This window comes from Misgurnus anguillicaudatus, chromosome 24, assembly GCF_027580225.2.
Source record: "Misgurnus anguillicaudatus chromosome 24, ASM2758022v2, whole genome shotgun sequence".
NCBI classification, from domain to species: domain Eukaryota; kingdom Metazoa; phylum Chordata; class Actinopteri; order Cypriniformes; family Cobitidae; genus Misgurnus; species Misgurnus anguillicaudatus.
The window spans coordinates 18519497-18545684 of NC_073360.2; the positions used below are offsets into that span (position 1 = coordinate 18519497).

Consider the following 26188-nt stretch of genomic DNA (forward strand, 5'->3'; position numbering starts at 1 on the left):
GCTGATGCAAAATCCTAAGGGACTTACAGTTTATTCAAGCTACACATTTATAATAGTGTATCTGTTCCCTGGGAATTAAACCTATGACCTTTGTGCTTTAAATGCAATGCTTTTATCTATAGAGTTCTTCAGGAGATGTCACTTCATGTAAACTTAAATCAGAAAATATGTTTCTAAACCAACAAATGTAATATCCAATATATCTTAAATTATGTGTTTAATAACACAAGGTTAAAATGGGATCTGGGACAGGGTAAACCATTTGTTTGAAGTAGCAAAATGAAATTATAAATACTGTACATGGGAAAAGTGTTCCTGTAATTCAATTCAAGTTAGAGCATTGCATTACCAGTCCCAAAGGTGTTTAGGATTGATCCTCAGGAAACACACACACACACACATTGATAAAAAGTATATTAATCACATAAAAATGCGTGTAGTTTACTAAAACATGTTGTTAATGAATATATAGTGTGTTTGCCTATAGTTTGCATTTAGCAGCTGACCAGTGTCCATGTAACGGATGTTTCCCTTCTGTCCGCAGTATTCCACTGAAGATGTTGTGCCAGAATATGAAGAGACAGATTGTGTCTCGAGCATTTTATGGCTGTAAGTCAAAATACGCTGTTTGTTCGTAAACACTGAATTGTAAACTACAGTATGCATGAATAAACCCTCAGCTGAACACACTGAAGTGCTCTTTTGTACCATTTTGTAGGGCTTGCCTACTGTCGGCACCTGTCTACTGTAAGGACTCACCTCTCCGAGCTGGTCAACCATAATATCGTCTCTCCCGACAAGCCGTGCGAAGCTTCCGGAGGGCTTAGTAAAGATGTGTGGAGTAAATATCAAAAGGACTGTAAGGTTAGCGCAGCACTCTTCACTTACTTTGGACACTAGAGGGCACTACTGCTTAAGATAAAGTCATGTAGGTTGCTGAATTCTCACTGTTTGTACCTTATTGCATTTTTGTCAGAATTATAAGGAACTGGAGCTGCTGCGATTGGTTTACTATGGAGGGGTGGAGCATGAAATCAGGAAAGAGGTGTGGCCGTTTTTGCTGGGTCACTATAAATTTGGAATGGACAAGAAAAACATGGCCCAGGTAAAGGTGTTTAAAGGGTTAGTTTATTTTGGGGTGTTCTCACTGATACTTGAGTACGTGTCATATTTTGTAGATTGATGAGAAGATCACAGCCAGGTATCAGCAGGTGATGCGGGAGTGGAAGGCGTGCGAGGTCATCGTGAAACAACGGGAGAAAGAGATGCAGTCGGTCATCTTTGCCAAGCTGTCATCCGGCAGCAGTATAGACAGTCACGTCCTCAGACTCATTCATAGAGACTCAACTATGAGCAATGAGGTCAGTCACTACTGTATGTCAAACCTTGCATTGCAGGTCACCAGCATGTTGTACTTTGGATGCTGGTGTCATAACTAGGTGTTTACACTAACATAACCAGCGTTAGAAAGTTGATCTAGTTGACCAGCTATGCTAAACTAGCTTGGACAAGCATCACTACTTAAATAAGTTATTTTTCACTAGGTTTGGTATTTTCTTATTTAAAACATGATAGAATTGAGGACATCAGATGCAAACGCCACCTCTGTCAAAAATAAGATAATGATTACCGTATTTTCCAGGCTATAAGTCGCTCCGGAGTATAAGCCGCATTAGTCAAAAATGCATTTTAACATTTTCTAAGTTGATAGAAGCACAGGGGACCCAATTTTAGCACTTAAACATGAAAAAGGTCTGATTTTTATGATATGTCCCCTTTAAGGAAGGAAAAACATCAATAGGGTACTGTATCTGAATGTGATTAATACATGTCTCTCTCCTCAGGTATTCATGTCAGTGGAAGAACCTGATGCTGGGGGTCACGACACCTCGTGTGAGGGAGGAAGCACACCCACCTTAACCACTGTAGTGACCCCGGCTGTGTTAGCTCCAGACGAGAGACCCCTAGTGGAGTTTGACTCTCCAGATTCAGGTCTCCCTTCCTCAAGAAACTATTCTGTGACATCTGGACATTCCCAAATCATGTCTAGCATCGATGATGGACAGAGCATGGAGGAGGACACCACGCCCACTGGAGGACTAGAGGAGCAGGGTGGGCGGGACTCTCTGAGCGAGGACAAACTCTGTAGTCAGCTGGACAAACTCGCAACCACCAATGAGGGCAGTGCTCCGTCCTTTTCGTCATACACGGTACATTAGCTTACATTTGAACTGTAAAGTAGTAGTGCCCTTTTACTGAAGAGTAGAAAGAAGATTAAAAATACGTTTTTATAACTATACACAATTATTGATGCATTGATGGACCTTTTAGGAGTTTAAATGTTTTTTATATCTTGTGAATGATTTATGAAGAATTGATAAACCGATCGACCGATCCACACTGTTTTTCTACAGGATCATTTCAGCTTTTAAAATGAAAGCAGAGTAGTTTCCCCAGTGTAAAGGGGAAAATCATTGTGTTGGTTTTGTCTGAAGGCCAGTATCTCCATATTGTTGGTTTTATGAAAAAAAAAAATAATTATGTGCAGATTGAGCTGTTGGACACGGTGGCATTGAATTTGCACAGAATAGATAAAGACGTCCAGCGCTGTGATCGCAACTACTATTACTTCACTACCACCAACCTGGAGAAACTGCGCAACATCATGTGCAGGCTGGCAGAGCACAGATTCGATCATTTGTGTTCTTATTAAGTTTTTACATTCATTACATTACGTGCATTTTGCAGATTTTGTAACTTACAGTGATCTTTGCATTGTTAACGCTCCTAAGTGAGCTACAGGGAATATACATTTGTTATACAAAATACGAATGTAAAACATCAAATGTAAATCTTCTGTTACATTATTGAATCATAAATGCAATTTGTCCATGTCTCTCATTATGAATCAGTTACGTGTGGGAACATCTGGAGATTGGCTATGTGCAAGGCATGTGTGACCTTCTAGCCCCTTTGATGGTCATTTTGGATGATGGTAAGTGTTATACTTCAACATGCAACACAAACCTGATTTGTTTCTGGTTTTGCCTGTATGACAATATTTGTTTTATTCACCATACTTAAAGGAATAGTCCGTTTTCTTAAAAGAAAAATCCAGATAATTTACTCACCACCATGTCATCCAAAATGTTGATGTCTTTCTTTGTTCAGTTGAGAAGAAATTATGTTTTTTGAGGAAAACATTACAGGATTTTTCTCATTTTAATGGACTTTAATAGACACCAACAATTAATACTTAACTCAACACTTAACAGTTTTTTTCAAACGGAGTTTCAAAGGACTCTAAACAATCCCAAACGAGGCATAAGGGTCTTATCTAGCAAAACGATTGTCATTTTTGACAATAAAAATAACAAATATACACTTTTAAAGCACAACTTCTCGTCGTGTAGATCCGGTTGTGATGCGCCAGCTGACCCCACTACGTCACCGCAATACGTCATGACGTCAAGAGGTCACAGAGGACGAACGCGAAACTCCGCCCCAGTGTTTGAGAAAGAGGACCGTTCCTACGTTGTTGTATGTCAACTGATGCTAATTAATGTCTTTGTGTCAGTTTATTGTTTACAATGGTCCGCAAATGTGCAGTTTATATATGTAACACGTGACCTCCCTATGTCACTACGCATTTACGTTAGGTCGCGCTGGACCGGACCTAGACGAGAAGTTGTGCTCTAAAAGTGTATATTTGCCACCCCTCCTGCCAAAAATGACAATCGCCCCGCTAGACAAGACCCCTATGCCCCGTTTGGGATTGTTTATAGTCCTTTGAAACTCCGTTGAAAAAACTGTTAAGTGTTGAGTTAAGTATTAATTGTTGGTGTCTATTAAAGTCCATCAAAACGAGAAAAATCCTGGAATGTTCCCCTCAAAAAACACAACTTCTTCTCGACTGAACAAAGAAAGACATCAACACTTTGGATGAGATGGTGGTGAGCAAATTATCTGGATTTTTCTTTTAAGAAAATTGAATATTCATTTAATAATTCACAAGTAAACCACTTGTTAATGAAGCAGGTTTTGTTGTTACAAACCTGTATGCAGTGGCGGCTCGTGACTGTTCCTCTGAGGGGCGCAAATTCAAAATATGTGTTTGGAGTGTCGTGTGTTACTCGTGTTTTCAAAATATGTGTTTGTTGTGCATGAATAAATGATGACAGAATTTTCATTTTTAGGTGCACTATCCCTTTAAGTCGTTCAGAATAAAATTTTTGTTTTCTAATTCTCAGCATCTAAATGTCATAACTATTGTCTTCATTAACATTTTATCTTTCTTTTCCCATTTTAAAGAGTGCTTGGCCTACGGCTGTTTCACCCAGCTCATGAAAAGGATGAGTCAGAATTTCCCTACCGGAGGAGCTATGGACACTCATTTTGCCAACATGAGGTCACTGATACAGGTAATGACATGATCTGAATTCTTTATCACCAATTTCTGAGTCAGTGCCACGATTGGTCCATGTCTCTGATGCACACTGTGACTTTATTTGATTTGAACATTGATGTTTTTCTAGATCCTTGACTCAGAGTTGTTTGAGCTCATGCATCAGAACGGCGATTACACACATTTCTACTTCTGTTATCGCTGGTTCCTTTTAGACTTCAAAAGAGGTAACACTGATTTGATGTTATTTCAGACCTGTACCTTCATTTCCTTAAGGATTAGTCAATTTTCTAAAAAAAAAAAAATCCAGATAATTTAGTCAGCACCATGTCATCCAAAATGTTGATGTTTTGCTTTGTTCAATCGAGAAGAAATAATGTTTTTTTGAGGAAAAAGCGCGACCTCACGTAATTGCGTGTTACATATGTGAAACTCACATTTGCGGACCATTTTAAACAATAAACTGACACAAAGACATTAATTAGTATCATTCGATATACAACAACGTCGGAACGGTCCTCTTTTTCCACACTTGTAAACACTGGGGCGTAGTTTCGCATACGTCATCCGTGACCTCTTGACGTGATGACGTACAGTGGGGCAGAAAAGTGTTTGGTCGGCCGCCAATTGTGCAGGTTCTCCCGCTTGGAAAGGTGAGAGGGGCCTGTGGTTTTCATCATGGGTACACTTCAACTGTGAGAGACAAAATGAGGAAAAAAATCCAGAAAATCACATGGTCTGATTTTTTAAGAATTTATTTGCAATTTATGGTGGAAAATAAGTATTTGGTCAATAACAAAAAAGCAAGATTTCTTTCTCTCACAGACCTGTAACTTTTTCTTTAAGAGGATCCTCTGTCCTCCACTTGTTACCTGTATTAATGGCACCTGTTTGAACTTGTTAGCAGTATAAAAGACACCTGTCCACAACCTAAAACAGTCAGAATGCAAACTCAACTATGGCCAAGACCAAAGAGCTGTCAAAGGACACCAGAAACAAAATTGTAGACCTGCACCAGGCTGGGAAGACTGAATCTGCAATAGGTAAGCAGCTTGGTGTGAAGAAATCAACTGTGAGAGCAATTATTAGAAAATGAAAGACATACAAGAACACTGATAATCTCCCTCGATCTGGGGCTCCACGCAAGATCTCATCCCGTAGGGTAAAATTATCACCAGAATGGTGAGCAAAAATCCCAGAACCACACGGGGGGACCTAGTGAATAACCTGCAGAGAGCTGGGACCAAAGTAACAAAGGCTACCATCAGTAACACACTATGCAGCCAGGGACTCAATTCCTGCAGTGCCAGATGTGTCCACCTGCTTAAGCCAGTACATGTCCGGACCCGTCTGAAGTTTGCTGGAGAGCATTTGGATGATCCAGAAGAAGAGTGGGAGAATGTCATATGGTCAGATGAAACCAAAACATAACTTTTAGGTAGAAACTCAACTTCTTGTGTTTGGAGGAGAAAGATGCTGAGTTGCATCCAAAGAACACCATACCTACTGTGAAGCATGGGGGTGGAAACCTCATGCTTTGGGGCTGTTTTTCTGCAAGGGGACCAGGACGACTGATCCGAGTTAAGGAAAGAATGAATGGGTCCATGTATTGTGAGATTTTGACTCAAAACCTCCTTTCGTCAGCAAGGGCATTGAAGATGAAACGTGGCTGGGTCTTTCAGTATGGCAGTGATCCCAAACATACCGCCCGAGCAAAGAAGGAGTGGTTTCGTAAGAATAATTTCAAGGTCCTGGAGTGGCCTAGCCAGTCTCCAGATCTCAATAATCTTTGGAGGGAGTTGAAAATCTGAGTTGCAGCGACAGCCCTAAAACATCACTGCTCTAGAGGAGATCTGCATGGAGGAATGGGCCAAACTACCAGCAACAGTGTGTAAAAACCTTGTGGAGACTTACAGAAAACGTTTGATCTCTGTCATTGCCAACAAAGGGTATATAACAAAGTATTGACATAAACTTTTGTTATTGACCAAATACTTACCTCTCACCATAACCTACAAACAAATTCTTAAAAAAATCAGACAATGTGATTTTCTGGATTTTTTTTCTCATTTTGTCTCTCATAGTTGACGTGTACCTTTGACAAAATTTACAGGCCTCTCTCATCTTTTTAAGTGTGAGAACTTGAACAATTGGTAGCTGACTAAATACTTTTTTGCCCCACTGTATTACGTGAGGTTGTGCTGGCGCATCACAGGACCGGAAAAAGACGAGAAGTTGTGGTTTAAAAGTGCATATTTTTTATTTTTCTTGCCCAAAATAAAAATTGTTTCGCTAGATAGGACCTTATGCCTCGTTTGAGATCGTTTGGAGTCCTTTGAAACTGCAATTTAAACTGCATTAAAACTGTTACGTGTTGGGGTCCATTAAAGTCCATTAAAATGAGAAAAATCCTGGAATGTTTTTTCTCAAAAAAACATAATTTCTTCTCGACTGAACAAAGAAAGACATCACCATTTTGGATGACATGGTGGTGAGTAGATTATCTGGATTGACAAATTTAGTCTAACTGGACTAATCCTTTAAAGCTGCAAACTTTATTTGGATAAAAATTATTTCTAATGCAAGTACATAAACATTCAGTGTTTCAAACTGTATCCTTACCTTACATTGATTCACAATAGTGCACTTGAAAAAAAAAAGAGCTTTGAAACCACCACCAGCTACTAGCGTTTTTAAAAGGGTGCCTCTTCCATTGGAAACAATTAAAAACATATGCTGGCCATATAAATAAAACACCTTATTGTACATGTCCCCTAAGTGCATGCAAGCTTTTTTGGCCAAAAAACTTCACTTTTAAAAACAATTAACTTTTTTGTATAAGACAGTAAACAGTTGCAAAATCAGAAAGATGCCACTAAAAACATTGCAAATGTTAAAAGCAGTGGCGGCCGATGACTTCTTTTTTCGAGGGCGCTCGATGTGAAGTTCGTCACAACATGTATGTAGCTCGTCATGTGTGTGGTTCGTCATTTCAAAATATGTGTTCTGCACGTCGAGTGAACCTATGTGCAACAAGTGTCTTGTCAAAATAAGTGCCTGCTGCAGACACGTCTAAAGGGTTTGTGATAAAAGAGACGCTTGCGTTTGTCAGATACTCGCATAATCTCATGCGTAATCAGAGTTTACTGTTAAGGGAGCGTCTAGCTTGTATTTTGTGAATGTGAGCGTCTCTTTTATCATAAGCGGTGTGCAGCAGGCACTTATTTTGACAAAACACGTGATGCACATGGTTCACATGACGCGCAGAACACATATTTGGAAAACACGAGCAACGTACACATTAGGGGGCACTGTGATAAATGTGGTTGCCGCATTTATGTTGTATTCAGGCCCAAATACTCACAAGAGACACAAGTTTGATTGTGATCCACATAACACATTCATCTTCTGTGCAATTTGAGGCGTTTACTGAAAAAAATCGATGTGGCGTTTAACAGATTCTGCCAAAAACAGGCATCTCTGAATGGCATGAGACTGGAATTAAGGGAATTTGAAGCGAAAGCATGTGAGACTGTAGACTATATTTGTGTCCAAAAAATGGCAGCATCATTGATTTCCTCTCTGTAGAGCTTCTCTATGAGGATGTGTTTGCCGTATGGGAGGTTATCTGGGTCGCCCCCCGCATCTCTTCCAAGCACTTTGTCCTCTTCATTGCCCTGGCCTTGGTTGAGGTGTACAGGGACATCATCCTGGACAACAACATGGACTTTACTGACATCATCAAATTTTTTAATGGTGAGTGAATGCTTAAAAAGGATCATCAAGTACAGCGTGCCTGGCATGCAGCCATGTAAAAATGCCAGGCTACTGAATCTCTACTTTGTGTTAATCCCTAACAGAGATGGCAGAGCGGCATGACGTGCAGCACATCCTCCGAATAGCGCGCGAGCTGGTACACAAGGTGCAGACCCTCATCGAGAACAAGTGAGGATGGAGAAAACAGAAGACTGATGCCTACCGAGCCCTGCCTTGCCACTTCTGATCTTCTCCCAGACTTTGGACCAGTCGTCGGCCACAAGGCCCTCGACTTCTGACTTCTCTTAATATCGTTTGCCTGCCACAGAATGCCGTTGTGTCAGACCCTGGCGTTGTCTGCATGCTCGTGGAGTTTTGAGCACACTGTGACTGAGGTTTTCTTTCATTTCTTGCCGTATACGCCTCCAGCACACACTGCACATATCAGGTCCCTTTAGTCTTAATAAGAAACGACGAGCCTCGTGCATCGGGGCCACAGCTATTTCTGTTACCCGGTAGACTTTGTGGTGACTTACTGGAGGGCTGTGGTGGTCGGTTTACTCATAATAAAAGCTGCGTTAGATCGGTGCCCCTGAATAATAACTAAGCCACGAAGAAGTTGTTAAAACGGTGTGTGACCAAAAGGACTGTGCCAATGAAATTGTTGTAGTATTTATATGGCTTGTTTTGTTTTGCCTTTGACTGCTTCTTCTGTATGATCCCCTTAATATTTTGGCCTTCACAAACTCCATCCATACGTTTGCACTTTGAATCTGTCGCTTCGTGACGCCAATGATGCTCCTTTAGCCTTAAACGGGAAGAATAAGGGGTTGAGGTGTGACTCAGGATTCACTCCACTTCCTTTGATGTTGTTAAGGGTCTTTGAGAAGATGCCACCGGACTCTTCCATTGGTCACCAAGCTGCTTCCACATATGAGAGGAGTGCAATGTTACAAGACCAATATGCTCTAGTAAGTCTTATTATGGATGCCGGTCACTACTTTACCATTAGGCTTTTTCATGCGTCAAATAAACCTAAAAAACAAGCTTTTTACTGCCTGTGAAAAAAAGGCTTTGTTTATTTAAACATCACAACTGACGCTTCGCTATAGTTACTATGTTGGCCCAGCTGAATTTCATGACTGTGTATCATTATTTGTTAAAAACAGATTGCATACTGGTTGCACATTTTTAGAAAGACTCATAAGTGTAATTCACTTCCATACTGTCTTCCCATTTTTCAAGTATTTGATGCCTAAGGTTATGTTCAGAATACTGGTTTACTGTGAGTGCAGTGCAGTATACTACACAGTATACACTCGTGTACTCATTTAACTTACTCAACAGTTTTATACTATACTATTGTTCTTACATCATAACTCGGCCATTAGCAATGGTTATATTGGATTTTTAAAATAGTTATGGGTGTAAATATCAACTTTGTACATTCGGATTCAATGAGTCAAGAATGATTTTTTAAAAATTGTAGAAATACCACACTGGAAAATGTGAGGTTGAGCACATTGCATTGTGGGATACAGTGTTCTAGAATGCAGAATGCAGCAGGGATGACGTGTTTTTGTGTGCTGAACCGGAAGTTGGCGTGAGGCTGGTTGTCTCGCAAAAAATACCGTGGATTTTTTTCCATAGACTTTTGGATTATCGCAAAGGGTGGGGTTTGTGTTTAACAAAAGTTTGACATTTACACGTTTTGTCCAAAAAGTTTTTTTTTTATTTTGCAGACAAAATTCAGCTTTTTATATTTCTAGTAAATGCATTTAAACTTTAAAATTCATCAAATTTGAACAAAACGTGTGAGTGTCGTAAACTTTTGTTAAATACACATCTTATTTTTTGCGATAATCCAAAACTATGGTAAAAATTTATGGTCTTTTTTGCGAGGAAACTAGTGTCCCGCTAACTTCCGGGTTTGTTTACAGAATACGTCATCCCTGTGGCACTCCATTAGTTACAGTTGCACAATAGATTGAAGTATTGCATACAGAAAATAAACATACTGTTTACAGTAAGCATACTACAGTACTGCATTTAAAGAGAATGATTAGTTTGGTTGTAAGATATTCTGAACATAGCCCAAGAAAATAGCCCAAGAAAAAATCTATAGTTTTATAAAAGCTGATAGAGATTTTGGGGAAAATAGTCAAATGCAAATAGTGCAAATTTCTTTTGTCTTGGTTGAGAATATGTGAGGGATCTTTTAAATCCTCCTGAAAGGTTTACTTTTGAAAGGAGCTTGCGTACCAAAGCCTCTAAAATATCATTGTCATACAAATGTGCAATCTTAATCCATAACTCGAAGACTGTTTAAAAGTGCATGAGACAAATCGTTTGTTTTTATTTCTACTGTGAAACGATTCATTTGTTAACCTCCTTTCCACGTGTACTATTGCACTGTAAATACAAAGAGAAAAGCCCTGGATTTCTATGAGGACAGTATAGTGTCAACTGTATTTTAGATTCTATTTTTTACTTTGGTTTTAGAGACTGTGCTTCTATGAAATAATAAGTTATATAAAACTGGAGAGCTGTAAATTTTGAATGTGGGAAACCTTTGTTACTTGTTGACTGTTACGTCCCTTATCAACGTTGTGCACTGGTTTCTATTAGTTTCAATATATGTACATTTTGTTTGGACGTCAGAATGAAGTACTGTATGTATTGTAACGGATGTATCATTTACCTTGAATGTATATGTATTCTGAAAACAAGTTGTTCCTTAATAATATTAAAACATTTTCATATTCAGAAATTACTGCGTTTACCTCTTATAATGCAAAATCACCATTGATTTAATGTATTAATTTGTCACACGTTTGGTTTATGGAGTGGTGCGGAGTTATTCATTTATTTTTAATTGAAAATCTAATTTTATGTAATAAAAAAAAACCATTTATTAATCTAAGTTTGACAGTCCTGTCAAAGTGTCGTTACGTGTCATGAGACACATACGAACCAACAAGATTCTATTGACCTGCCACCACACGCTCATCTGTAGTCTGGACTTTAAAGAGTAACTAAATCCCTAGTCAGAGCCTGACTGCACCACTGGCAATATTTGAAAAATGCAGGAAAAGTAGGCAGACCCCAATGGAGATGCAACCAACGGCTCAATCCACTGCTCACCCCTCGCTTTTGAAACTATGGTAGCCGCCACCATGAAAACATGTCATCAACGGAGACAACTTAGTAAAAAGGTTTGTCCATTAAGGGCTTTTGTAGAAACATGGCGGCACAAAATGGCGACTTCCACATGTCACAGGTGATGTTTTGAACCAACGACGGGCGGAACCCGTCTTCCACATTTCATTTCCGGGGTTTCCCCGAAACCAGAATTAAGCCTGATTACGCTCAGGTGGGGCGAATTAACACAGCGGTTGCTAATAGGCTGACAAGGAGAAGAGTCAGTGTATAAAGACACCTTTGCAGACATCAAACGGGGTGCTTGTGGTATACTTTGTATACGCTGTGTTGCTGCTTTGCAGACGGATCACACTGGTCGGATCGCTCTCCTGGGGAAGAGAGGAAGAGACAGTCAGCTGACGAAGGAATATTGTGGAGTTTTATTTGAGGAAGAGTGGACACAGAGCCATCAAGAGTGCAGTTAATAGCAGTTGTTGACAACAAAGCGTGAGTAACAGCTGTGGTACTTATCTGTGCAATACTTGTACGAAGAGTGGTTTTGGTGTCTGCCTTTGTGTTTTTGAGGTCCCTGGCCCCACTGGAGAGGAAAGCGTGGGCGAGCCGCGGGTTGACCGGAAACACGGATGAAGCACTTGGTAGGAAGCACCGTTCACCAGTAAAACAGTGGCCCTGTGGGAAAAAGGAAGTGCAGGTGAGCCAGGGGAGTGATAACCAACACGCCGGGCCTGCGAATAACACACATCTCACTCCCATTTACGGTCCAGTTATCGCCCAACCATCCTCTCGAGGTCGTCGTAGTCAGGTGGCAAGGGCGATCTAAATGTCACGTGAAGTTGTATGAGTGCTGTGGGTGAGTTTCACTGATTGATGGTGTTTACGCTTTACTTACTGTGTATATGCTGTGCTTGTAGCGTTCGAACTGCCTAGCCTCCGACGAGTCACGAGACGACGACATCTGTTGTGGCCTGGGTCCTAAGGAGAGCGAGAAAATTGAACCCTGTGCCCGGGGTGTGTCAACGAGAGCTTCGTTTGTCCATAGAGCAGACAGTGGTGAAACCCAGTGAGTATTATCAAGAGTGTACCGTGCGGACTGTGGGTTGTAACGGTGTGTGTACTGACCTCTCCAACAGAAGCTCGTGGTGAGCGGAGCCCCGACGAAAGTTCGCCCCAACTCGTGACCCCGGTCGTGGAAGAAGGAGGGGGAGTTTGGGAAGCGTTCGGCTCCGTGTCATCGGACCCACTAGTCCCTACGACGCCCGGACAGCCGGAGTGGATGGGCGAAGGAGTACGGTGCACCAACACTGTAGCGAAAATCCACTGTTTGCAACAATTACCTATCTGTACAAGAGAAGCTGTGTGTGTGTGAAGATCCCCAGTGCTGTGAGTAACGTAACCTGTGAAGTAAACCTGTTCTGTGCTTATAGCAACCACATACCTGTACAAGTGAAGCTCTGTGTGAGTGAAGATCCCCAGTGCTGTGAGTAACGTAACCTGTGAAGTAAACCTGTTCTGTGCTTATAGCAATTACCTACCTGTACAAGTGAAGCTCTGTGTCTGTGAAGATCCCCAGTGCTGTGAGTAACGTAACCTGTGAAGTAAACCTGTTCTGTGCTTATAGCAACCACATACCTGTACAAGTGAAGCTCTGTGTGAGTGAAGATCCCCAGTGCTGTGAGTAACGTAACCTGTGAAGTAAACCTGTTCTGTGCTTATAGCAATTACATACCTGTACAAGAGAAGCTCTGTGTGAGTGAAGATCCCCAGTGCTGTGAGTAACGTAGCCTGTGAAGTAAACCTGTTCTGTGCTTATAGCAATTACATACCTGTACAAGAGAAGCTCTGTGTGAGTGAAGATCCCCAGTGCTGTGAGTAACGTAGCCTGTGAAGTAAACCTGTTCTGTGCTTATAGCAATTACATACCTGTACAAGAGAAGCTCTGTGTGAGTGAAGATCCCCAGTGCTGTGAGTAACGTAACCTGTGAAGTAAACCTGTTCTGTGCTTATAGCAACCACATACCTGTACAAGTGAAGCTCTGTGTCCGTGAAGGTCCCCAGTGCTGTGAGTAACGTAACCTGTGAAGTAAACCTGTTCTGTGCTTATAGCAACCACATACCTGTACAAGTGAAGCTCTGTGTGAGTGAAGATCCCCAGTGCTGTGAGTAACGTAGCCTGTGAAGTAAACCTGTTCTGTGCTTATAGCAATTACATACCTGTACAAGAGAAGCTCTGTGTGAGTGAAGATCCCCAGTGCTGTGAGTAACGTAACCTGTGAAGTAAACCTGTTCTGTGCTTATAGCAACCACATACCTGTACAAGTGAAGCTCTGTGTCCGTGAAGGTCCCCAGTGCTGTGAGTAACGTAACCTGTGAAGTAAACCTGTTCTGTGCTTATAGCATTTACCTACCTGTACAAGTGAAGCTCTGTGTGTGTGAAGATCCCCAGTGCTGTGAGTAACGTAACCTGTGAAGTAAACCTGTACTGTGCTTATAGCAATTACATAACTGTACAAGAGAAGCTCTGTGTGAGTGAAGATCCCCAGTGCTGTGAGTAACGTAGCCTGTGAAGTAAACCTGTCCTGTGCTTATAGTAATCACCTACCTGTACAAGTGAAGCTCGGTGCGCATGCAGATCTCCAGTACTGTGAGTAATATAACCTGTGAAGTGAAGCTGTTCTGTACTTGTAGAAATTACTTACCTGTGCCGGTGAAGCTCTGTGTGGGAACGAAGATCCTCCAGTGCTGTGGGTAACGTAACCTGTGGAGAGAACTTGACCTGTGGCTATAGCTATCACTTACCGTTCCGACGAAGGTCCCGTGTTGAACGAACAGCGTCTAGTAACGAAGTACCTTACCCTTGTCTGACTATTATTTGATTCTGCCTCCAGGAGAAGCGGAGCGCGGCACGGATTATTGGGCCGGAGCCCCCAAGGGAGCCCCTGTCCCCAGTCTTCCCCCCCAAGTGGCCCTGGAGGCGAAGAAGAGACACCTTAGTTTTAGATTACCCTTTACCCTTCCCCCTTTCCTTTTAAATATTTAATAAAGCTTGTTTTAATTGTAGTATACTCGTCTGTCTGGTCATTGGGGTGGTCTTGGGGAAACTCCTCGAGGTGGAAGAGTTGAGAGGGGCGTGACCTTTAGTCTAGTTGGGTCCGCCCCCGGCCGTGACACACATAAGGGGAAGATAAAAACGTCTTATTCTAAGGTAATAAAAACATAATGGTTCATTATAAAAAGGTCTTTATACACCCCTAAAAATATAGTTTTGTATATTATTTTGCATTTTTGTCAAGAGATCCTTCTAAAAATTACTCACTGCACCTTTAAGGGAATTTGAAGCAACAGCATATGATGTCATGTTTCAAACAGAGATTACAATAGAAAGACGAAAATGACAGATTAAGTACAGTGCAGCAAAAATGAAACCCATATGGAGACCCCAATGGAGATAGAGGGGCCGAACTGAGCTCGAACCAAGTGTGTGGTGAGATCGTAACAAGGGCGTGGTGAGCTTGAACCTGCTTACGTAGGATCGTACCGCTTACGTCACGCAGTACCGCACCATCCAACAGGAAAATTCAACTGCAGTAGCCACCGTTCAACCTGAAGAGGGCAGCCCTCAGACGTTTTTACACCATATATTGTAACATTGAAACACTTTATACCCAAATGTAAAAAAAGTTACACAGATCAATGAACAGCACTAAAAAAGCCCCAGTCTTACAAATCATTAACTAAAAAAAAGGGTTTAGTTACTCTTTAAGCCATAACACCTGCAAATGGAAAGGCGACCGGAAGTATGACCGGAGAAGGTAAAAATCACTACTAAGCAACCGTAAACAGGACAGCGCAACGCGGCATTAATTCGTTTATTGAGATACAAAAAAATGTAATTTAAAAAAGCAAGATAAGGATTGCTTTTGGTATTAAATTACAATATTTTGTCAGAAGAGCAGTGTTACCATTTTTTGGTTGCCTGGGGTGTTGTTGCTAACATATATTTATAGAAACGGGAATTAAAAAAAAAAAATTTGCTTAATTTTAAAACATTTAACACATATTATTTAAAAGACTACTGGTACAATCATAAACTGATTCAATTACAATGTCTTATGCCATGAAACATAACATTTATTTACGTAATCTCTCACGTTGTAGCGACTCCGTAAAATCAGCTGTTCTCCCGTTATTTAGCAGTTAATTTCGCGCATGCGCAATACAACGCCAGAATGCCGTTCCACCAGAGGCTGTTGTGTTTTCCTGATATGTTTTCATGGCTACGCGGCGTAGCGATGATTCTGGCTAGAAGGAATACAGCTACGGTCACATCTCGCGAGATGTTGGGTTTAGGGTTAGGTTTGGTGGTGGGATTATGATTAAACAGCAGTTCGGGTTAGATATGATACAAATACGACTTAAATCCCGATAAATGTTGGGTTTACGTTTGAGGGTAGGATTAGTATGAACAGCGCTCAGCATGCGAGATTTCACGAGATAGTGGCCGTAGCTGTATCCTTTCTAGCCACAACCCGTGTGTCGATCAGCATAAAATATACATTGTTTTCTCTCAAAAATAAATCGTTTCACTTCAAAAAACATTTTGACGACCTTTTAGAGGGTTTGTTGGTCCACATAAAGACAGGTAATTATGGCAAATTATTCGTGTATGTTAGTATAACTAAAGAAATAAAGCCATTAAGGATGTCATACGGGTAAGTAAATGATGAACGTTTTCATTTTGGGTGAACTAGCCAAACCACTTCAATTTTAACATAATAGGGACTTCAACATTTTTAACAGGCAGCGACACAGAACGTATGCAGTGTACTAAAGTAACCACAAGGGGGAGGCAAAGTTATGCTTGGTTCTCAAACAGTGGGGGCTTGAGATGGTGCCAAGGGGTCCCAGTTTTACTATTATTAAAATACATTATTGTATCATAAATTCTGTATAATTAAACCCTTAGAAAAATAAGGCTAGTAACCAACACGACTACATTGTATCATTAAAAAAAAATTCTAAGTTTGATGTCATTCATTTTTAAGTTTGAAAACCACTGCAGTAATGAAATACAAACATTAAAAACTATACAGTCCTACTTTAAACTACCCTGTTCATGAGATTAATTTGATACAAAGGCATTAATAAGAATCTCCTTATAAAAATGATAGATGTCAGCACATTGCTGCCAACAGCGCTGATGAGTTTTTATTTTAATGAAAGAAATAAGATTACATAATTATTTATACTCAAGTACAAAAATAACATCATAAAAACAAAAAGAAATCCACACAGAATCACTAATGTTGTGAGATTTCTGCCAATGGAGAAATGTCAATGAGCCTCTTGTGTTAAACACTGACAGCTTATTTATTATAGCTACCAATGTACATAAGGTCACTCCACTGTGAATGCAGAAAACAAAATGCATTTCAGCTGTATTCCTACACACTCTCAATAATTCAAGATTAAAATCTTGCACATCATTCAGTACCCAAGGAATTGCACATTACAAAGGCATGAAAACAGAAAACATCAATAAAACAGAGATTGTGTCTTCAAAAGCTAACATTCCTCCATAAATACATCCTTTAGCTAATTAAATCCACTGTATTTTCTTATAACAGAATCACAGGTTTATGTAGCCAGAAAAAAATAACAAAAAATTAAGTGTACAGTGTAAAAAAAATCTAAAAAAGAAATGCAAAAATAAAGAGAAGAAATGACATTCTTAGGCCACAATTGTTACAGTACAACATCAAAGGCCAAAACTGTCCTCCAATAAGTGGTCCGGGCCCAGAGGCCTTTGTGAGTTTGTGTGTGTTTAAGTGTTTCCATGCATGGAGGTCCCAGCATAGCGGGGGTGATGCAAGTCCATCATGGTCCCACAACATCTGCTTCTGCTCAGCCCTAAAACACAAAGCAAGCACCCAGCTGTGAGAGATGTGAGGCTATTTTTAGATTACAGTGTGATACGGTGAAAAATAGTAAGAAAGGTGAATGTATTGTAATGCAGGGCTGTCTGGTGTACTAAAAAGCATTTCTACCTTAGCTTGCTAAAATGGCAAATATAAAATTAACAAATACTGTATGTGTCATTCTCAAGTCATTTGTGTGCTTTTGTGACTTAATATTTGTCATTTTCACGTAGTTCGTAATATGATATAATATTGCTATCATTTAGAAATGTAAAAATATAGTTTGTGACATCGCAAAAGTCAGTCACAGGGATGTGCCACAGGGATGACGTTTTTTATAGGCAAAACCCACAAGCGAGTTAGCATTTTAGCACTTCTGCTTCCATGGCCCCAAAGTCGATGCTTTTTTTGTTAAACACCTTAAATAAGATCTTGGGTTAACATAATGCCCATTTTAACATTTTATTCTACAAAATAAGCCACATTAGTAATTCCCTCACTCAAGACTTTTTAAAGGGTGGTTGCTAACAAGTTGCATGTAGCCTAAAGCCCGGTGTATAGTCTGTTTGTTATGTGTATGTATGTGAACGGTCAAACATACAGCCTGGCAAAGTATAGTTTATTTGACTTGTACGTGTACACAGACGTTCAATGTACGCGCATTGCGACAAAATGCAATACATTTCCTGGGCTACATACTACACAAAATGGCTATGACAGATGTCAGAATTTTTGGCTGGAAAGGCATTATGAAAAATTTGCATATCACGTGATTCTATAGTTACTTAAAATGTTGTGCTAAATTTACTTCATTTTGATGCACTTGTTATAGTAGTTGGCATTACTTATGTTTTTTTCATTTTATAATAATTGCATACATTTAAGTTCACCTGGTAACTTTTTTGTGTTACACATACTAAATATGTTAAGTAGAGGTTGAAAGTTATGAATACAAAGCTTTTCGTGTTTAATCGAATCACTTTAATAAGTAATAGTTGTTCAGCCAACGAATAATTTTTTAGAGTGTTTATAGATAGCCTACATACATTCATACATTAAAAATAACATGATGCACTGTGGGCACATACTTCGGCCCTAAGGTTAGCTTTTCATTTCTAGTAAATGCATTTAGACTAAACATCATAAATTATGTGTTCATCTGTGAAGATAATCTTGTTGGACAAAATGTTTAAGTGTTATATTGGACAATTAATCGGGATTCATAATAATAATGCCTGATAAGTAGGGTTGGGTATCGAGAACTGGTTCCATTTTAGAACCGGTTCCAAAAAAAAAACAAATAACAACGGGGAATCGACATCGGCATTTGGAATCTGTATATCGATTATTGACTTTTTCAGTCATTTTCGCACGACGAACAGCAGTAAGCGTTTCACAGTTGTATCTATCTGCCAGGACCTGCGACAAGCGTTCTCTCATAAGTTCATTACACTCAGCACTACGACTGACGTTCAGTTTGGTTAAACATTGTGAAAAAAAGAGTGTAGTATTGCTAAATGCAATACACATGGTAAGGATATTTCGTGTAAGAGAGGAAATACATCTAATATTTGATTCAAAATGGCGTTAATCTGAAGGAATGCACTGTATTTACATCTCCCAACCGTGAGTCCTCCTGCAATGCACAACATACATACAGCTAATATTAGAAATAACAGCATCTCACACTCGGGTACAAAACTCAGATTCACCTTCAAATTAAAGCCGCATACTTCTGGATAAACTGACATCTCTTTTGTTTACTTGTTTTTTTTTTTTCTTAATAGTGATCATGATAAAAATTAGGCAGCTACAGGACAACAAAGTTTATTTACAATTATATAAATTTGTATCATTAATTCTGGTACTTTCTAAAAAAAAAAATTAAACGAATTGTCACAGTTAACAGTTACAGCCAACAGGTTATATACTAAATCTGGCAAGAATAAAAAAATCTTATTTGCTTTTTTCCTCACTAAAAATATTGGAATCAAAACCAGGAATCGATAAGAACCAGATTCGATAAGCAGAATTGGCATCGGAATCACTAAAATAAAACGATACCCAACCCTACTGATAAGTTGACGAAATGGTAATTCTTCTGCGTTGCATATTGAGTTTCTGCACGAGAGCGCCCTCTTTTGGATGCATTTATTCATGTATGTATTTATCGTAATTTATTGAGAAGCATAGCAAGCAGATTCGCACGATTTATCATCCCAGCCTATATGTGATCATCCAACAGTCTATGGGAAAAATGAATGGGCCTTTGGCGAGAGAACCAGTATCCTGCTAACGTCCGGGTTGGCCTACAAAAAATATCATGTCCCTGCGGTACTCTATTTTCAGCCACATTAATAAGTAAAATCATACAGAACAAAATTTTTCCCAGAAAATAAATATTCTTGGCAAAAGACTTTTGATACATTTACATTTGGTAGCCAAGACAAACACAAACAGCATTTTCTAAGAATGACCCTTCATGAGAACGTTTGCCAATAAAAATAAAAATAACTCAGCCTTCTATGGAAAAATCCCTCCTCTTCTTCTAACTTGGATTTGGCTTTTCTGGGGACTTCTGAATCTGTGTATAAGAGAGAGACATCTGTTACACATCCAAAAGTGCATCCCTCCATGCATGTGTTTACAACACAATATTGCAGAGTTCAGTAAAATGAATAAGTGCAGTTTACACAGTGCAGAGAAAACTGTTTTAGTCTTTAACATACAGCACATGTGAGTTGTTGAGAGAATCAATTCATGGTTATTCATTAATCACACTGATATCAAACCACATCGACATCTCTAATCCAGCTCAACTGCAATATAAACCCAACAAAGGTGATCATTACCCAGCAAAATCAGTTTAATGTCCCCCTGATAACACAAGCTCAATGATGTTATGAAATCATCAGAAAGACCATGATTTGTTAGAAATCCTGAAATGATGGCATTCGTACAAGAGGGGGCAGTGTAAACCTTTCAACTGTGAGAGAGCCAGGTGCTAACTTGTGTGTTAGAAATGAGGCCAACTAACTCCTAATGTGATCGGATGCATTCCCAAAAATGAGCGGATCGCCAAAAGAACCAGCATTATGACAAAAAATAATGTTAGGAAGTGATCGGTGTGAGAGGAAACAGATGGAATTAGAAAGTCTAATGAAAATAGAGAGAATAGTCAATGGACACAAAGGCTATTTGTGAAGAGAACTGGCAGATTATCTACCGTACCTGTGTCTGCTCTTTAAGAAAATCAGGTAGCTGAAATTCACCCTTAAAGACCTGGAAAAACAAAGAGCTTATTTTAGAAGCCGTTACACTTCTTAAACAGGAACTATAACACTGCTAGTTTTCCTCAGTCTTTCCAAAGGAATAAATGGCACACTGCTCATACTTTATACAGTTATACGTTATACAGAATTCTTCTTACTCTACCATGAAAACATTTTCTTTCTCTACCCTAAGTTGTCTTTTAGGGGTCTTTGAAAACATTTTTCCAAATTGCATCAATACAAAGGTGTTTATATGCCTCCAAGCAGCGTGAATGGCCAAATGAAAAGCCTTGCATAAAACGCAGGAGTCTTCTCTCTCTCCGGCTGCTAAGAGGATATTGTGTGTCAATTCCCAGGGTGTTCAACTTCACAAAATTCACAAGCCCAACCTGGGCATCAGAGCCAGGGATGAAAGAAAGCCTGATAGATTGCGAGAGAATGAAAAGAAGGAGAGAGACAAACAGAAAGTTGTTCACTGTTGATATATGAGAAGCAGCCAGCATGTCTGCTTCACTGAGCATTTCAGCAAAACCGAAGGGGAAAGACACGACCTACCAATCTCCAATTAAGACAAATCCAGCTGGTTTTACCTTCTGGCTTTTTACTGTTAATGAGGAACTGGTTGAGAAACGTGCAGCGGTGAAAATTTTTTGAGGTGAATGCACAAGCGCGGTGCACGAATGAAGCAGTGACCTGAGGAGCCGGACGGCTTAGTGGTGAAGCCCCTGTTGTGAGAAACCTGAAGCTCTCTAGTGCCACTGTACAGACTGACTGTCACTTACTGAAGCTCTACAAGTGACTACAAGACACGTTTTCTTAAAAAATGCGATGGAATATGCAGAATATTTATGCAATTTCATGCAAGGAACTGTTTGCAGCATTTTTAGCTGTTCATTGATGTTCACGTCGCGTAATTGCGTCACTTCATAACGTTCCCATGGCAACAGGGGGCATGGCTGTGCTTGTGTGAAGAAAATGCAACATTTTTCATCTTTCTGCTAAGATATATGTAACTTTTTGCTACGAAAATGTGGATAATTGCGTTTTTTTGGAGGGACGGGCTAACATCCATATGCAGCACAAAACTCCAACATCGTCCATGAATTCGAAGTACAGGTGGAGATAGGAAGTAGCTAGGTAACGCTGCTATGACAAGACCCCTGTTCTAAGATGGCAGCTGTTTTGACGCATGCTTAGAACGCCAAGCCGACATCTAGTGTATATATCAATGATGAGAGTTGCTTATGGCAACCAACAATCACTACGCTAAATCTCTCTCGTAATGGCAGAACAGTCCAAGATGGCACCGTTACCGGAAGCTAGTTATTATAGTTTATAAAGTTTTAAATAATATTGGAGCTCTGTGGATTCCCTCTGTGAAGAATTTATGCACTTTTTTGGGATTTAAAGTCGGAAGTTGTTCCCTGATTCCTGATTACTAAAAAAATATGTTTGTCTGAAAGATGATGGACATATGTATCTCGTATTGCTTGAGGGTGAGTAAATCATAGGGTAATTTTGAAATTTGGCTGGAGTATCGCTTTAAGAGTGGTCTGCAGGTTCCCCGTCCAAGAGTAAGAACTATCACAGTGATAAAGTTAAAGGCACACCATGGAACTTTTTGGCAACTAGGGGGTGCTAGACATGTATTTTTCACGCCTAGCGCCCCTAGAGGCCACAAGCACTGCAGCACTGTCGCAAAGGAAAGGAACTGGCCAACCTTAAAACTAAACTAAACATTTAAAATGCTAAACGATCAACATTTTGAGACAACAGGGAGAAACGCAGTCATGTTACAACTTTCTGATGAGGAACTCGTCGTGGCAGAAGCCATGTCTCAATCTGAAGGTTGCAGCCTCCGGATGTCGTATTTTTAAGGTGCATACGTCATCAAGAAGTCTTATTTCAGAATATTAACAATTATAAAGTTGACTATTATACTTAGTTAATCGTAAATTGTTGCAGTATGCTTATGACTTGCGAATGTAATGCTCAGTTTACCTTAATAAACCAGGCTTGATGACGTATGCAGCCTGCATATTTGACCTCCGGAGGCTGCAGCCTTCCAATTGAGAAACGACCAGAAGTATTTCCTTGCCTTTTTCGAAACAAATATTGTTGCGTCGTCTCTCTCTCCCTCTCCACCAGGATTTTCCGCAATGGCGCTCGTTTTTCCTCTCTTTTGTGTGAAAATTGTCACTCCCAATCCAAGAAAACCGTGTTTAGGTCTGCCGCTTTGTAATACATCACGCGAGTGACAGCGGAACGCAGCAAATGAGGAAGAGAGAAGAGAGTAGGGATGGGACGATTACCGGTTTCACGATTAACCATGATAAAATGTCCTGACGGTTAGTATTATCGTTTAAAATGTAATTATCATTACAACTGTGTTTGATTACCATGATTTTGAAAACTCCCGGTAAATCCTTTCCAGTCAGAATCAGCTTGACGCACACGTGCATGCAACATTGGTTTTGCACGAGAAGGCGTGGCGGAAGGCAGTAACAGGTGCACTTTTTAATGCGTTGCTTATGTGTGCATTTGATGTTCTTATTTAAGGTACTGTTCATTAAAACAGGTTCATACATCTCAGGGCTCCATGTTAATGTTCATTTAATGCAGGGGTGTCCAATACGACCAGTCGATCGCAAATGCAATGCCGGTAGATCGCACATAAGTTAATAACTGTGTATGCTGCTCTACGCCTCCACACCCTTTACTTAAAACAAAGCGCCAAATTGGCATAATGGTCTTAGAAACAAGTCTTTTTGAGTTGCTGCGCATTTCTTCTCAAGTGTGTTTTTATCAATCTTATGCCTGCCTGCTGCAGCTGAGTCGTCTAACTTCCGAAATTTGGATGCACATTCTTGTATGTGCGCGTGACCGACCGACCGAACGCGAGAGAGAGAGAGATGCATCTGATAATGTTGTCATTTTCTAGTTTATTTCATCAAAACCGCATCTCCACTATTCTGCTATAAGGAGTACTCGGCATGTACTCAATGATTTTTTTTTAACTCCTCAAAAAGAATGGAGTAATGGTGACAGCCCTAAATTCAACGTAGAAATAGTCCTCCTAAAACACATTTAAAGTGTTATTAAAAAATGTAACAGTGTTTGGTAAAAAATGTTTTTTAGCAGGTAGTTCTTATCGGCTTTATCATTTTAAAAGTAGATTGCAACACAAAAAAGGCTGGACACACCTGATTTAATGTTTATGCTTAAAAAAGTGCATATAGCTGCTAGTTGTATTTGTTGTTTGTTGATTTTCAAAAATAAAACTTGTTAAAATGTTTTCAGTGTGTGTATCCGTTCTTTTTGAACATTTCCATCTCATTTTAAGAAAACCATGATAATACTGATAACCGTGATAACTTTGGTCACTATAATCATGATATGAAATTTGCTAACCGTCCCATCCCTAGAAGAGAGAAACGCTCGGATCTGATTGGTGAATGAATAGGGTTTGGTTTTACACTGTGTGAGTTTGAGCAAGTTTGACTGCTATTGCATCCTGGATTGTAATGTAAATACCATAGACACAGTAAAAGAAAGGTAAATACGTGAACACAGCATCTGAATACAGGGAACTATATGCAAGATAATCGCCGTCATTTATAAAGAAGATCGCATTTATGTATGAATCAAGATCGTGAGTTTATATAAAAAATTGCCTTAAAGGGGAATCGAACCCGGGTCGCCCGTGTCATAGGTCCGTGACACTAAAGACTGTGCCACAGAGTCACATAATAGAAACTGCTCTCTACACTCCTTAAGTAGCCTCCACCAAAATTCACGTTAAAAACAAATTGTGTGGAGGAAGTGACGTATGCCGTAAAGCAGTCGAGTTTTGTATTTTTTTTGTGCTCTGGTTACTACCAGAAACCCTAAGTTTTAAAATACGAGTAAAAGGGATACAGACCCCGTCAGGCTATGGTAGACATGTCATTCAACCTATTTAAAGTCGATGTACTATCACAAGGGTCTTGAAAATGTATTATGAAGGTTGAAAAATTACATGGTGTCGCTTTAAAGGGACATACTGGTCAATGCATTTAACCCATCCCAGTTAGTGACACATGTCAAGTCATGAACACACATGGAGCAGTGGGCAACTATGACAGAAACACCCAGGAAGGAATTGATGAAAAGGTGAACTGGGGTGACCCTCGGGTAACAAGCCTGAATTTGTTTCTTGATAACTTCTTTGACCAAATGCAAATTGCGTAACTTTCCTCAAAGAAAAGGCAAAGGCCCTATCTTACTGTTCCTATGACATAAAACACATTCATTGGAGCTGCAAGAATGCAAACTTAAGACAACTCTGAATATATAAGGATTTTTTTGGAGAGAGGATCTCAGAGGATTTGCATTATAGCCAGCTTGATTGTTATGCAAGACTTCATACCTAATTATAATGAGGAAACTCCAGGCCGCTTGTTAAACAGCTTGTATCAATGGTGGGGTTCAGCCGGAGGTGGGATTCTTTTGGGTTGAGTTGGCTGGCCTGGTTTGTGGTTAGGAGCCGGAGTGGAATTTGTTTGCAACACGAAAAGACACGCATGTTTCACATTTTGTAACAATCAATTAAACCTACAAGACTGCTGTGCTCGTTAAATTCTATTCCTTCTGCTTCAGAGACCTCTAAAGAGAAGAAAAATATTTTTTATCTATATCACCATGGTTAAAGGAAAAACAATCAGACTCTCGTTGCTCACATGCTAATGATTAACGTCTTAAGAACTACCTCATACCCATATCTCCAACCAGTGTGTTTGCCAAAGGAGCATTGCTGAACACCGTTCAAAAGGATTTGTAGAACACAAGAGTCATAAATAGCATATTTTATACTACGTTTCGCCATGTCTCCATTAAATGACAAACAGGCCTGTGTTGGCTGTTGGTGGCATTTCTGCTTGTCTATTCTCTTTGAGGGATATAACAGCGTTGACAAACACCCCCCAACGTGTCAAAAGATATCTCTTCTGCTATTTTCCATCGCTGATGTAACAGGATACATTTATTCTGCAAGCAAGAACTTTGATTGGTGAGAATAATCTGCAGAATCTTGCGGGTAACCAAGGGTACGTGTGATTCAGATCTTCACGGGAGCAAAATTCTTCATCTCCTTACAGAGTTCCAGGGGAGGTGTCTTGTATGGAAAAACTGACTGTGCAGATCGGCTGGGGAATTCTGTACTGGAATGTTTACATTGAGTCTGCCCTTGTGCAGCCATAAGTGCGGTTACTGAACAGTAGTTTGACGTTTAGAAACACCATACAATATTGACTGATGGCTAAAATAAAAGTATATATCAAACCTTTAAAGTATATAAATTATAGCTGCATTTATTTCATTATTATAATTTATAGTAGCAACACAACAATAAGGCTGTATTTGTTAAAGGAACAGTATGTAAGAAATTTATATCAATTAATCATAAAATGGCCCTGATATGTCACTAGACATTAAGAAATCATTTTCATTTTAAATACTTATATCACTGACAACAGTGTTCTGGCCAGGATATTGTCATTTAAAAAGTGGAGTTGCAGCCCTCAACTGATGTTAATGTTGTCCATTTTGTGTATTGGCCACCAGTTGTGTGATTGCAGTACCAGTTTAAGCCACAAGTTTTCTTATTGAAATACCAGTTTTGGCCACAATCCTACATACTG

At 39.7% G+C, this 26188-nt stretch overlaps 2 protein-coding genes across 8 annotated transcripts in view; one reads left to right on the forward strand and one right to left on the reverse strand.

Moving 5' to 3' along the window:
* The window catches only part of sgsm2 (small G protein signaling modulator 2), a 58819-nt gene extending 47888 nt beyond the window's left edge, over nucleotides 1–10931 (forward strand). For all 6 annotated transcript variants that reach the window (XM_055196339.2, XM_055196340.2, XM_055196341.2 and 3 more), the window contains 11 exons: nucleotides 545–609; nucleotides 719–864; nucleotides 977–1105; nucleotides 1179–1361; nucleotides 1845–2210; nucleotides 2549–2673; nucleotides 2913–2995; nucleotides 4312–4421; nucleotides 4536–4632; nucleotides 7994–8161; nucleotides 8266–10931. In XM_055196339.2, coding sequence (XP_055052314.1) covers nucleotides 545–609; nucleotides 719–864; nucleotides 977–1105; nucleotides 1179–1361; nucleotides 1845–2210; nucleotides 2549–2673; nucleotides 2913–2995; nucleotides 4312–4421; nucleotides 4536–4632; nucleotides 7994–8161; nucleotides 8266–8354 — 1561 coding nt within the window. In that variant the 3' untranslated portion in view covers nucleotides 8355–10931. The remainder of the gene's footprint in view (nucleotides 1–544; nucleotides 610–718; nucleotides 865–976; nucleotides 1106–1178; nucleotides 1362–1844; nucleotides 2211–2548; nucleotides 2674–2912; nucleotides 2996–4311; nucleotides 4422–4535; nucleotides 4633–7993; nucleotides 8162–8265) is intronic.
* A 5571-nt stretch (nucleotides 10932–16502) lies between these two features.
* tpst1 (tyrosylprotein sulfotransferase 1) overlaps nucleotides 16503–26188 on the reverse strand; it is a 47058-nt gene continuing 37372 nt past the window's right edge. The window contains exons 4-6 of one of the 2 annotated variants that reach the window (XM_073863557.1): nucleotides 20470–20520; nucleotides 19753–19822; nucleotides 16503–17223 (exon numbers count right to left, since the gene is read on the reverse strand). In XM_073863557.1, the coding sequence (XP_073719658.1) occupies nucleotides 19787–19822; nucleotides 20470–20520 (87 nt within the window). In that variant the 3' untranslated portion in view covers nucleotides 16503–17223; nucleotides 19753–19786. The remainder of the gene's footprint in view (nucleotides 17224–19752; nucleotides 19823–20469; nucleotides 20521–26188) is intronic. The other variant, XM_073863558.1, reaches the window with a different exon arrangement.